This window comes from Melanostigma gelatinosum, assembly GCF_949748355.1.
Source record: "Melanostigma gelatinosum genome assembly, chromosome: 22".
Classification (NCBI taxonomy): Eukaryota; Metazoa; Chordata; class Actinopteri; order Perciformes; family Zoarcidae; genus Melanostigma; species Melanostigma gelatinosum.
Window position 1 is genome coordinate 13,963,870 of NC_136655.1, and position 15,056 is coordinate 13,978,925.

General features: G+C 43.5%; 1 protein-coding gene across 1 annotated transcript in view; it reads left to right on the plus strand.

Annotated features, from left to right (window-relative positions):
• Positions 1-11,561, plus strand: part of ano2b (anoctamin 2b) — a gene marked incomplete at both ends in the record, with an annotated part of 56,515 nt that extends 44,954 nt beyond the window's left edge. The window contains 4 exons of the mRNA XM_079294664.1: positions 32-84; positions 893-1,071; positions 10,714-10,819; positions 11,181-11,561. Coding sequence (XP_079150790.1) covers positions 32-84; positions 893-1,071; positions 10,714-10,819; positions 11,181-11,561 — 719 coding nt within the window. The remainder of the gene's footprint in view (positions 1-31; positions 85-892; positions 1,072-10,713; positions 10,820-11,180) is intronic.
• Between the last annotated feature and the right edge of the window lie 3,495 nt (positions 11,562-15,056).

The following is a 15,056-nucleotide window of genomic DNA, read 5'->3' on the forward strand; positions in this document are numbered from 1 at the left end:
TTTTCTGTCTCTCGTGCTCTTTTTTCTATAGGTATATGGTACAACATACTGAGTGGAATGGGAAAATTCTCCGTCATTATAAATGTAAGTATTAATGCATCAATCTGCTCGTTGAATTAATGATGAAGGCAGAAGAAATGTATGAATGACAGTAATAATTGCAGAGAAAGCAGACATCTCTACGCACACAAAAATAATCTAGACTGATGAACAGCACTAAAAAGAATACGGATTTGGGATTTTCGTAACGTGACATGAAATGTTAAACGTGTGTAGCAGTAGCTCAAAGTGGGTGCGATTAGCCTCGTAAAAGACTCCACTTCAGTGCTTGAAGTGGAGAAATATAAGTGCCAGTCCTCCCCTTGTTCTCTGGTTGGCATGTGTATTTGCCGGTATCTGTAAATCACTATTACATTCTGAGTTTCTACAGGAATAACAGATATTAGGGGATATTGGGTTTGGGACGTCTTCCCCAAGACATTTTCAAAGTTGTTTTCCCTTTGGACCAAAAAGCTTCAAGATAAAATATCTTTATTGTAAGTTGAATGATAATATGTTATAGTTAACACGTATTATAGCTTTAAACTGATTATTTATTATTTTTTCTGGAAATCATTACTCTTTAAAATCATAATCTGTAACTCAAAAGAGCAGATTCAGAAAACTTTTTAAAAAAGAATATTAAAAAAGAAGTTTTATTGATCATATTTATTTGGAAATAATAAGATAAACAGTTCACTAATTATATATATAAATAAATTTAAAAAACTGAACAGTCTGAAAATGAACAGTCTGACCCCGGCAGCTCTTCCACAACCTCTTGTTTCACGGTCTGCTTATTTCTGATGAATTTTCATGACCGAAAAATGTTTCTCTCTGTTTCTCCCCGGAGGCCTTTGTGATCTCCTTCACATCAGACTTCATCCCTCGACTCGTCTACCAGTACATGTTCAGTCAGACCGGCACCATGCACGGCTTCATTGACCACACGCTCTCCTACTTCAACGTGTCCAATTTTAAACCTGGCACGACACCGCAGGACTTAGAGCAAGGGGCCATCACCGTCTGCCGGTAAAAGCTCACACACACACACGCAAGCGCACACACACACACACAAGCATGCACACACTCAAGATATGGATATTGGTAAAAATTCTTCAATTATAATTTGCTTAGTTACCATTGTGACAGGCATTGATAAATACTATGACAAAAAATGTGATTATTTCATTAAGCATTCATGATGCACACTCACTGGTGTGTAGGGGGTTAACCCGAATAGTTGACTAATCGACAATTCAATCTAAGGAGCAGAAAAATGTGGTTATGACAGAAAGGATAATAGCAACAATATTTGCAAAAACAGCCCAAAATAAGAAAAAAATGTATGATCATTTTCTTTTTACTGCCAGTTGAGTACTTTGTACATTCAAGAAAACAGTCAAGTCAGCTCATCTATTTTTATAGAGGAATTCAGTTTGGGGGATTTTGTCCAACTGGATAAAACAACAGTGCTCTGTTTTGCCGTAGCTCATATTTTTGGCATTAATACATAACACACTCTACTCAACAACAAATGGCTTCCACTTCCATGCTTATCTCAAGGCTAGTATTCATTTAACCGACCAGAAGGATGTCTCCGTCTCTTCTTTGGTGCTGAAGTCCATCTCCAGCTGACTTTTCTCTTTCCTTCCAAGCCTTTATTCATATCGAGAAACAGTTGATGATTCTACAGATTTAGAAATACAGTACACTATTATATCGTCTTTGTATTTTCACTCATGCCAGTGGCAAGCATCTCTTGCATAATAATCAATATAGAGCGCCGTAGAGGAAAAGGTCATGGATGCCGGCGCCCACAGACAGAGGTCGGCCTGCTGTTACATGAGACAGCTAATAATTACAATGCAAGAATACGGCCTTTGTGCCAATGCCGTGTGGTACGTCACGCCGGAAACACGACGAGATACTCGCATGCCTCGGCGTGAAATTAGCTGGAGAATGTTCCCAACAAGGGTGTGTGTCTCTGCAAGCGTGTGTCCTGTTACATAGTGTATGTTCAGACTGCATCCAGACTGCTTAAGGCGACCGATTCAACTCAGTATGTAATTCAAAGTATGTCGGCTGCTCCCGACAGTTAATTCATCTTCTTTTTCTTTCCTTCTTTTTGTTGTTGGCCCAGTTCATTTTGGGACTCTAGCTGTATGGATGAATTAATGCAGGGGGGGAGGGGGAAGCAGTAAAGAATGCATGGATGGACAGGGAATGGAGAGATGAGGGATGCTATTATTGAACAGAAGATGAGATGAAGCTGGGGAAAGGGAAGTATGGAAAGATGTAGAAATAAAACAGAAGAAGGAGAGAGGCACTGTGGGTGGGTGGGTGGATACATAGATGGATGGTGTGACAGAGGCCAGCCACTATGGTATTAAATGTTTAATTACATTTGGAAACAGCAGTGCGAGGAAGTTGAAGAAGGTTTCTGCGTCAGTGGGCAGAGCACCACTCTACTTCTCTGCAGACATGTTTTCTCTGCTGTATTCACAATGCTAGAGGAGAATGTTGGTAAACTATGTCTTGTGCTTGGCGGTCAAACTTTCACCGATGTCATGAAAGAACGAGCTGTTACACGAAAGTTATGTGGACCATAAATGGTGGTTAACCATTTCTATGGAAGAATCGGATGTTGCGATAGTGAATAGTTAACAGATGCAACAACTAATTTACAGTACAGGAAGTACAGCAGCGACAAAACAGCAGCACTAGATCAGTTTGAGTGATGTTTAAAGTTGGGCTTTCATAATATCAGATTTTTACGACATGATTAGCGGAGCAAAAATATTTCACAATAACAATATTATCGTGCACAAAAATTGTATCAATCAAATTCATTTTTAACATTGTTTATTTTGTGTTTTGTTTCTTTTTTAGCAAATTAATTACACTCAAAATACAACTGTAGGGGGAGGAGAGAGATTCTGTCAGAATTACTGTATATATAAAAGTATTTCACATGTGTTATTAACATGATACTAATATTTCACCAACTCTGATAGCTCACAACCCCGAGTTAAAACCAAACTCCTTTTGGTAGATGTGCTATTCTGTCGTTCACCACCCAGAGCTAATGACCAGAGGTCAACCAATCCAGAGATTCACTTCAATGTTCAATCCCTTGACAATGACAATGACTTTTACACATAAACCAACAAATAAGACCATCACTAAGATATCTTGTAGCCTTCAGCAGTCTCTAGTATTGTACTGTAAGACAACTGATCTGATATGAAGGGATTTTTTGCTAAGAAATGCAGCTTTATCCAAGCTTCACATTAACTTCCTTGTCAGAATGAGATTGAGAATAACTGCAAATGTGAACGCACTGAAATATAACATCTTGTCTGTTGACTGCTTTGTTATGGTCGGTGTATGATAAACAAGCGAGGACATCACAGGGTTTAGGGGAAATTGGGTCTTGATTTAGGAAACACAAAAAAATACTTCCTTATAATAAATGTATGTGCACGTTGCATTTAATGCTGGGTGGCTTAGCTAAGTGTCTGTTAGATGAACAGAGACGTTGAAATGTTCGTACTTGCACTGTATTTAAGAAGACTTGAAACTGGAGATTGAGACCATAAACTCATGTTTACGATGTTTACTGAGGTAATAAATCAAGTGAGAAGTCGAGTCATTTTCTCATAGACTTCTATACAATCTGACTTCCTTTTTGAGAGGAGTCACCCCCTGCTGGCCATTAGAAAGAATGCACGTTTAAGGCTCTTCGTCATTGACTTCACTTGTCAGACCTGGAGGTTGCCACCTGGTAAACTGGATTTTCCACACCCCATTTGTCCACGGCAGATATGTGATGATGTAAGTAGTCATACCTTTTCTCATGAAATGTTTATCTTTAAAGGGGATTTAGGTCTAAGCCCTGCTGAGGTACCATTGAGCAAATATGAAATCTCTGCCAGCCTCTGCAGTCATTTGGCTGACCTCCATGTGGAGGGGGCAACATTTTCTCTCTGTGTTCCTGACATGTTCTGACGTTAGTTGGATTTAAATCAAATTATATTTAGCAAGAGAGCTCAACAGCGATTGAAAGAAAGCGAAGAACAAATGCACAACATAAACAGATAAATCAAGGACAGTGAAAGCAAGCGAGAGGATGAGTTATGATTCTTGTGATTAGAAGGCTTTATATGTTGCAAACCATTGACTCGTCCTGGGTAAGACTTTGAAAAGTATGATGAAAGCAAGACTTTTAGGCTTCTACCTGCTTAATATCAAGACACTGCTTGTTTCTTGAGCTGACGGGAAGTTGGCTGCGGTAACCCTCTTAGCACCTGGAACTCAAAGCCAAGCAATAATGCGATGGATTATCATGTCATTTCTGATAGAATGATTCCTCTAGGTCAGGGGTATTCAATTAATATTCAAAAATGTCCTCATGTAAAGGTTCGGAACATCACAATAATGTCTACACAGCACTATGATTTAGTGCCAGACATATATTGACGTCTAATAGTTGCATCAACGTCTGTATGTAGTCAACAACGGACTATCGAATCAAATACATAAATTCAATTAAATTATAGCCCAACAATATTAATAGTCCATTTTCAAATTGAACAAGATGCATTATAAATAATATATACTGTAATAATAAATCAATATGGGCTTGATTTAGAAATAGAATAGGGATGTGAGTGGGTACGTTCGTGCTTTGTCTCATAGTGGCGCTTCACATTGCAGAAATAAGCCAAGTTCATGAAGCCAAATAACAGAGACATGGTGGAACATGGTGGCATTAAACATTTCATCCTAGTATGAAGATGTCTCGTGGGTAAATGGGTTCCTTCAGTTTTCATAGCTACTTTCATCGCTCTTTTATTGAGTTTTCTTTCAGCCAAATGCTCTGAGATCATTTGTCTCTGGTGAACAGGTATGCAGTATATATGTCTGGGGCTTTTATTGTGAAAGGTAAGAACATTTTTCAAGGTTAGAAGAAGTAATAAAGTTTGCCTTCTTGGTTGAGCTGAGACTGATGGCCATTTGTTTTTCAGATATTTGGTCAGAAACCAAAGAATTGGATACATTTAAATTATGACATGATGATGACGCTAGAGGCAAAGTATTTTGGGATAAATAGTCTGGGCAACGTGAATACATGTACCAAATCTAAAGACAATCCATTCAGGGTTTGACAAGAAAATTCACAAAAGGTCAACCCCATGTTGGTGCTAGAGGCTAAATCAACAGGATTAACAAAGTCAGCAGGATTCATCCTCTGGAGACCATGAATGACAACGTTGCATGGCAATCCATTAGATAGTAGTTGAGATATTTCAGTCTGGACCAAAGTGGACTGAAAGTGTTCCATCCCTAAAACAAGCAACGCTAAAAAAATCTGGAAAAAACAAGTTCACTAACTCGCCAGAAAGGAGCGTTGGGAAAAGATCACAGAACAATGGAAGGCAGACACAAAGACATTTGTCGCGTTTCCACTGCATGGCTCGGCTCGACCCGACTCGATCAGCCTCAAGTTTGGTAAGAGGTCTTTTTCTCTGATGCCGCGTTCCCCCTCAGTGTAGGCCGGATTCTCACGGTGACGGTGCTCGCAACTGCCGTGACATCATCTTCAACAAAAGAGAGGAACGTCTGCTCTTCGTCAGCTGTACGCCGTGGTGTTTGTAGTGTACGTCGTTGTTTTGCAAGCTGCCATTTTTCAAAGTCTGGGTCGAGTGAATTACCCTGAGTGTAGCCAGGTCAGTCCGTGATCAATCCGTGGTCTGGGTAGGTTCAACTCCACCGTGTAGTATTGGCTCACCTCGCTTGAGACCTCGACCAAGGTGGTGCCAAGAATGGAGTTGTTGGACTGGAACCATCCACAGCTCTTGCTCATGGAAACGTGTTCTAATGTGTAACCAACTGAGCTGGACTGGACTGCTGCACTGTGTGAAAGGCGTACGTTCTTGCAACAGATACACAGATACTATCGTAAGAGGTCATTGATGTAACTGTTACCTGACAGCAACCGTGATCTGTGATAACGTTATTAGTGTGTGTGTGTGTGTGTGTGTGCGTGTGTGTGTACTTTACGGATGGGAATGGTCAGACCCTTGTTTGTCCGAAATGTACCGGTATTCCTGAATCCCAGGGGCCACTGTGTTGACAGCAGGAACTCTCAGGAACACACGCACACACACACACGTTCTCAAGTCTCTCACATAACTGTAATCTCATTGGTCTTATGAAAGAATATTGAGTTTGATGCTCCAGTTGTTGCAGAGTTGCACTATTACAACCAAACATGGAGTGTCTACTAAATACACACACACACACACACACACACACACACACACACACACACACACACACACACACAGGGAAAGAGAGAAAGAGGGACAAACATTTATTTCACGATACTATTTACAAAGTTGATTCCACCTCGGCAAGTCAGAATGAAAGTGGCTGGAGTGTGAGGTCTTGTCCTGCAGTTTAGTTCACATCAGAAGTTGATCCACAACAAAAATACTGTAAAATATTGGCGAGCGGGTGAGAGAAAGATGAACAGATCAAAGAAGGAAGAGAGGGAGAGAAGAGCCGACTCTCACGGGCAGCATTCCTCACTCATGACTGTATAAGGAGAAGGAATCAGACACCATAAGTCCCAGCTGACACACACACACAATGCACACACACATATTTTTGCCCTCCCTTTCTATACTGCCGGTCAAGTACTTAGTCAGACAATCAGGACATTTCATCTATTTTAAGTCCAGAGGAATTTGCGTGTGCGTGTGTGCGTGTGTGTGTGGATGTAAATTGTCTCAATTTTAAAACTTTGATCTGATCCATCACATTAATCTGACATGTTCATCTGCTGTGTGTTCACTGTAAAGGACTGTTTCCACTGTGATCCCTATTTCCTGCAGTTCTTTCTTGAAAAAAAAGAAGCCAACAGATAATATAATTGAAGATAAATATATGAAAAAATACAAATGCAGAATATGCATACGACGAGCATAGCCAGTATAGTACTATAATACTTTAGACCTCCATAACCTCCACTCTTCATGGCTTTTGTGTTTGTTGACCCTGCAGTAAAAAGTATTTAGCAGCCGCAATGGAAATAGATTCATGTATGTTGTGTTTGCCAATTCAGTGTCTCCCTGTGCTCCACACATTCAATGGCTCATCTTGAGCACAATTCTCCTGCAGAAAACATGTCATAGCTTAATTACTTCTTTACTTCCATGTTTCTAAGCATTTTCCATCTTGACCCTCTTTATTTTCTGCCTTTTTGTTAGACCAGGGATTCCCAAAGTGTGTTGCGCGAGCTGCCTCTAGGGGGTGCGCGAGAGAAAAAAATGTAATGGCGGTGCAGTCCCGTCTCCTAAAAATTACATTCCCCCAAAACTAAAATGCATTCTCAATTACGTTTTACCACAAACGTATTTTCTCCCTGATTACGTTTGTGTTTGACGTATTACAAATACGTTTCTCATCAACATATCTTTGCTGTACTCTAGTCTTTATGATGTTTCTGTGATCTGCCTCGCCTCTGCCCCGCCACCCACGAGTTGTTGCCCCGCGGCCTGTTCCGAGGGCTGACAGACCTGACGATCGGGTGCCTCGCGGAGGGGGCGGCTGGAGACCTCGCGTCCCGGCGCCAACGGGTGAGCGCCCGCAACTCGGAACCATAAAACAAGTCCCGGATTTCACCCGGGGGACATTCTGGAGGTATTGTGACCGGGTGATGTGCCTCGTTGCTGGGGAGGTGCGTGTGTGTATGAGCGCATTTCTGACAGGCGGCGTGTTGTGGTAGTATTCTGACCGCGTAATAGGGAGAAGGAGAGGCGGTGGTGGAGAGGGAACAAGATGTTAAAGAGATGGTGGAATGTATGATTGGAGAGAGAGAAGCAAACAAGTTGGACGTGATCCCGCGTCCAACAACACTGTTGCGTGCATCGATGCTTTGTCCGAAGACATCCTGGCTACATTAGTCGGTCGCGTGAAGAAGAGTGAGTTTCACTCTCTGCAAGTAGACGAGCCTACAGATGTGGCCAATCTGGCCAATCGTCTGGTGTACGTCCGTTACCTTTTCGAAGGCACGGTGCAGGAAGAGTATTTTGTGTTTTTTATCTTGTAAACAAACGCCACGCATTTCATTCAAACATACTACGTTTTTTGTCAAGCTTCACATTGATTTCCGTGAGTGGGCCTAATAAACTAATAAATCAACATTATAGGTGTCGCTGGCACCTGAGCGTATTGATCGGACCGCTGATGAAACATTTATGAGCACATGTGTTGTATTTTTGTCCCCTCTCTTTAAGCTTTATGTATCTTTAGAAAAATACAAAAACAGCAAAGTTATTGGCTGACACATGACGTGACGATATCGCTTAGCTGTTGAGTCAGGACCACGGACAGTGCTCAGGTTGTCCACTTTGCCTAACGGTAAAATCTCCCCCTGCTGTTTTGTTTTACTGCTGTTTCTGACTGTGAGTAGATGTGACTTCATTGTGAGATGGAACTTTGCCATGGCAGGTGTATTGCTGGAGACCCAAGGAAGCTCAGGGTTGAGTGTGAAGTTCTTCGTACGAGAGACCACAGGCCGAGCACTCGGCCCGTTCTGAACAGGCATGTTTTCAAAGGGCATTGCACGAGGACATTGTAATGACGATACAAGCGTGATCGGTCTCGCGCCTTTAGACAGACTTCACCAGCTAAAGTAACTTCGTGAAGCCCAAGACGCGCTCGCTGCTGCTTGTGGCTTTACTCTAAATATTTGTCAATTGAGCTGCTTTCTTCTGTTTAAAGATAAAGGAATTGAACCCGCAATAGCGGCTATATTTTGACTGAAGGACGGCTATATATATATATATAGCTTTATAGCTCCACATGACGCTGACTATAAAGCTCAAGTCATTAAAATCACACCTCTGATGGAAGCATGTACTTAGTTCAGAGTATTGCTCCATGGTTGGTGTTCAGAAGGAAGTGTTGTAGCCTACAGTACAGACTAATAGGTGGATAATAAGTGTGTTGTTGTTCATTGCCTTTTTAATACATTTGATTATGTCTAGCAGGATTTTAAGCAGTTACAGATTCAACCTCCCCTCAGCTGTCAACTTAGCTGACTGCTTGCCGAAGAGTTGATTTTGATTGAATCCTGCTGTGTTTCCATATGTGACTGACTGACTGCATCCAAAAAGAAAGAGGTTGAGACCTTCTTTATGTTGTTTAGGAGTGATTGCGTCCAACAGGAAACAGCTTGGTCAAACTTCTCTTCTACCAGGAGTTACTGAGCACAAATGTACCCAATGAGTTGGCTCAAGCCATCAGCACAATGCATGTTAACGGTGCAGTCAGCGATTCTGTGCGCTCTGCGTGCATACACGGCGCTGCTTCTGTAAAGGGGAAACAAACAGGCCGAGCCACACAACACTATTCCAGCCAGTGTTGAGTTCAAATAATTCCTATACGAATGGTGTTCAAATCATTTAATAGATCAATTTGACCCAGACAGATGTGATCACTATAAGCGACTGTATCAACAATCTTTCTTCAGAATCGCTGGAACAACAGATGTTTGCCCATCAATGCTAATCCACTAGATCTTCTTTGCTCATTATTCTTGTTTTTATTCATTTTTTTTTTGGCGAGAGTAGACGGAGAACGCAGCATCAGCGTTTTTCTCCTTCACGACGCTCCTCAGACTGATGGACCACGAGACACACTATTGTTTTCTTAATGCCACTTGACATCCTCTCGCTTTGTTCTCCGATCTTGTTGCACTGCAGCCAACGGATTCGGGCGGCAGCGGCTCGGCGACCCAAACTCTCCGACTGCCACGAGTTACATTACTACAACATGTTAATGTTGTAGTAATGTTTCTCTCTTCGAACCGTCTTTTTAAGCCCTCTGCCGTTCCCAGGACATGTGGTTCCAGTTTTCTGCCGTTTAGAATGGTTTCCTGCAAAGAAAACAACGAAAGGGAATCCGAATAAAGTTTATTGCACTTTGAGTCTGGTCTCAAGCTGAGTGGAGGAGGTAGGATGTCTGAATGTGTGCCGGTGAACGGTAAATCCGTTTGACTCACAGTATGGAGGAGGAAGGTTTGTCTGAGACAGATTGTCAGACGCTGCATCTATCAGCGACCACCTGTCAGCCGAACAGTGCGGGAGGTGACCTCCAGGTTTGAGGATTGAAGCCAATGCTGGAGCTTCTTAAACTTGCATTCTTCCTCTAGAAGACTGACTCCTCTGGTGGGAAAAAGAAGTCTATGAGAAAATGACTCTACTTCTCTCTTGATTTATTCCCTCAGTAAACATTGTAAACATGAGTTCATGGTCTCAATCTCTAGTTTCAAGTCTTCTTCAATACAGCATGATGTTCATTTCGTAAATGATGGTCCATTTAGAGTCAAACAGACCATAAAGCAGGGGATGCTTCAGGGCTTAAATCAAGATGGTCACGGCAGAAAATACCGAAATTGAGGCTTCAAAACAGCCCGAAACCAATGTGTGTCCACTTCTCTTAAACAGCCTATGGTTGACTCAGTTTGAACTCTTGTTTTTAATATTTAACCACGTTACTGCTCATGCTAACTACCCACTGGATGCCAAACAAAGCTCCACCAGGAACAGTGACATTCCAGTTCCTCCATTCTCTTTGTATCCTCACTCTCTATCCCTACAGGTACAAAGACTACAGGGAGCCCCCCTGGTCTCCAGACGCGTACACCTTCTCCAAACAGTACTGGTGTGTCCTGGCTGCAAGACTGGCTTTCGTCATACTGTTCCAGGTAGGAGCTCACTGTGTTGCGTCTATAAGCTGGTCAACCAGCTCATGTGTGTGGGGTCCAGACATTTAAGAGCACAACATGACACAATACAGAATACAGAGATGAAGAAGACGTCTAACAGGTGCATACACATGTTAGGAATCTTGAACCAAAAACTCACTCTTCTTACTCTGCAGCATAGTTCAAAGCGCCCACACTGTGTTTTGGAAAGTTATCTATTGTAGTATAATATATAGTTCCAGGACACAATTATCTCTGATGTCCAATGGCAATCAGCCATCTTAAATCAGAGTAGGAATTATATCCGTTCGTCTATTTTCTCTCTCTCACATAACCCTTTCTCCTCTTCTCCCTCCGCCAGAATCTGGTGATGTTCCTCAGCCTCATTGTTGCCTGGGGGATCCCCGACGTTCCCAAAACCATCGTGGAGCAGTTCAAGCGGGAGAAGAAGCTCCTGGTCGACGTCTTCCTCCGGGAAGAGAAGGACAAATTCCAGCTCATCCAGAGCCTCTTCTCCAAGGACGCCACCCTCCACCCGGGCCGCCACACGCTCCACCCGGGCCACGGCTCGCTCCTCCCGGGCCGCTTCAGCACCCTTCCCCCGGGTCCGACGCAGGGCTTGCCTGGAGACGGAGGAGGGCCGAGGGCGAGGAGCAGGGCTGCCAGCTTCAGCCAGTTCAGCACGAATATTCCCCCGTCGCCCAAAAACGAAAACGATAATTCCAGACACACGATGGTGTGACATGCAACACACACACATCCGGAGGGGTGCTTCGGCCCGGGCCTCAGGACTGGAGAGCACGTTGCCCAAGTGATTCGGTCCTTGAATGTCCTAACCTGTGTCTTTCGTGTCCTGGTGTCTGACGCAGTAGTTCTGTGTGATCGCGGCATCATTCCGAACAGTTCATCGGTCTCAGTGTGGTTGAATGTGCATCGTCCACGCTGGTCGAATGAGTGTCTGCGTGTTGTTCCCACTTCCACCGACTGTTCACCTGATGAAAGTGTTCAAATTTGTACTTTGTTTTTGTTGTGGAAGAATCACTGATTTAGTGAGGCACACCTGCTTCATAGCGTAGACAAGCAATAATTACAGTATTATCCTGAACAATCGAATATTACAAGAACCTGGAAGAGACTGGAGATCGAAGGAAGAACTGATAACGAGCGGACAGATTCAGCGATGAAGACTTAATCGACACAAATGGATTGATGGACATGGGCTCATTGGGTACTGGGGAACCTTCCTGCTTCATGTGCTTACGCTCTTTCATGGAGCAGCTACAACACTTTTCAATATGTGGTGCTGAAAGCACACATGAGCCTCCCAGGAGAGCACATCCTTTTCTTTACACTACTTACATGTGTTACATCTGATCTCTCTCCGTAGAATCCAGGCATTGCTTTGAATCAATGTTCAAACTTTACTGAAATTGTCACGTTAGTCGATTGCACACGTTGTACTGCTCTACATGTGCGATGGACGGGTGCACATGCCAACGTGGAGCGCGTTGCATGCCATTCATAGATTCTAGTCCGAGCTGTAGTTTTTTAGAAATAGACTGTGAAGCAAATCATTTTTTTCCTGTTCTGGAAAAACTTTTTTAGCCATCTGGACTGTCAACGAAGTACAGAATGACTTACACTTAATAACTTGGTAATGCAAAGAGAAAGCCCACTCTGTTGCAAACTGTGAATGGCGGAAAGCTAGAAATGATCTTATCATGTTATTACACTGTTTTATTGCCATGGGAACAAAGACTTCCCTCGGCAGTCCTTCCTTCATTCTAAGAATAGACTGTATACGCTGACATTCCTGCAGGTAAGTAATAAATCCGGGTGACTACTGCCCAAATAGAAGAACTGTGTGTCGCATAGAAAGAACTTGCTGGTGTCATGCAACCTCTGTCAGCCATGTTTGAAGTCTTTAGCTCTTAAAAAACACAGACTGAAAGCATATTTTATTTTGTACAACCGGACCATCTATTTCTGACTGCCAAGCAGTCATTTCATCCCTGATAGATCTGACTTATTTTATGTTTAGGTAATAGATAATAGCTTGTTAGCTAGCTCACATAGGCCTACTTTTAACTATTGCTGTATAGTTGTTAACAACTTGTTATCATACTAATTCAAATAGCTTTTGCATGTTAAAGTAAAGTAATCTTCCATTTTTTGGCAGAGGGCTTACCAACATGGGCTCATTCCTATGTTCTGCAGATTTAGATGCCACATAATGGGAACATGGCAAAGGGTGCTATGTTTCCCAGTTCTACATATGGGCTCTCCCAGGCTCCTTTGTTCCTAAGGTGCTATGTTCCCCTAACCCAGCGGTTCCCAAACTTTTTAGGCCACGCACCCCCTTCTACATCCCGACCGGGTTCACGCACCCCCAACCCCCCACCCCCCACACACACCTTAAAAAAAAAAAAGCAACAGAGCCGCATAAAAATCGGACGAATGAGAGAACAGTTTGCTCGAGATAAAAAACACAAAAACTCTTCCTGCACCGTTCCTTCGAAAAGGTAACGGACGTAACGTTACGAAGGTAACGGACGATTGGCCAGATTGGCCACATCTGTAGACTCGTCTACTTGCAGAGAGTAAAACTCACTCTTCTTCACGCGACCGACCAATGTAGCCAGGATGTCTTCGGACAAAGCATCGATGCGCGCGACAGTGTTGTTGGACGCCGGGATCACGTCCAACTTTTTCGCTTCTCTCTCTCCAATCATACATTCCACCATCTCTTTAACATTTTTCCCTCTCCTTCTCCCTATTACGCGGTCAGAATACTACCACAACACGCCGCCTGTCTTCGGCAGAAATGCGCTCATCCACGCACGGGAACAACACCAAGTTGTAATATATACCTCCATAACACCCCGCCACTCTCGGCTCATACCTCCCCAGCAACGAGGCACATCACCCGGTCACAATACCTCCAGAATGTCCCCCGGGTGAAATCCGGGACTTGGTTTTATGGTTCCGAGTGGCGGGCGCTCACTCGTTGGCGCTGGGACGCGAGGTCTCCAGCCGCCCCCGCCGTGAGGCACCCGATCGTCAGGTCTGTCTGCCCTCGGAACAGGCCGCGGGTCAATAACTTGTGGGTGGCGGGGTAGAGGCGAGGCAGATCACAGAAAAATAATAAAGACTAGAGTATGGCAAAGATATGTTGATGAGAAACGTATTTGTACGTCAAACACAAACGTAATCAGGGAGAAAATACGTTCGTGGTAAAACGTAATTGAGAATGCATTTTAGTTTTGGGGGAACGTAATTTTTAGGAGACAGGACTGCACCGCCATTACACTTTTCCTCTCGCGCACCCCCTAGAGGCAGCTCGCGCACCCCCAGGGGTGCGCGCACCCCCAGGGGTGCGCGCACCCCTGGGGGTGCGCGCACCCCACTTTGGGAATCCCTGCCCTAACCCATTCTTATTTCCAGCTCGTCACATAGGGACAGGGTCAGGTCCTTTTGGCATCCCATAGCTTTAGTCAACAGAACTTGGTTAGGTTTCGTTTGGGGTAAAATTAGTACATTATTGACAACCTGGGAATGAGAACAGGCTGGTTTCCCAGCTCCCTATAGCACGTAAAGGGAACCTGAAAAAGATGTTCCCTAGCTCTATTTGCTTAATATGACGTGGGCTATTGTGGAAACTCATCAAAGGGAACAAAACACAGATCTGAACATAGGGCCCTGGGAAAATGAGTTCCTGACAGCATACAACATTTTGAAAAGTTGACTTAATGTGTAACAGAATATTGACCTCAGTATCTTAGGACCCTGGGAACCAAGTACCATGGAGACTTAGGACCTTCGAAAATAAGGGTCCTTGGAAAATACACCCGGAAACATAGGACCCTGGAAACATAGGACCCTAGAAACATAGGACCCTGGAAACATAGGACCCTAGAAACATAGAACCCTTGAAACAGGACCCTGGAAACATAGCACCGTAGAAACATAGGACCCTGGAAACATAGGACGCTGGAAACATAGAACCCTAGAAACATAGAAACATAGGACCCTGGAAACATAGGACCTTAGAAACAGGACCCTGGAAACATAGGACCCTGGAAACATAAGACCCTAGGAACATCGGACCCTAGGAACATAGGACCTTGGAAACATAAGATCCTGGAAGCACAGGGACTTGGAAACATAGGACCCTGGGAACATAGGGACTTGGAAACTTAAGACCCTCGGAACATATATGTTGCCACTGAGATTTGGA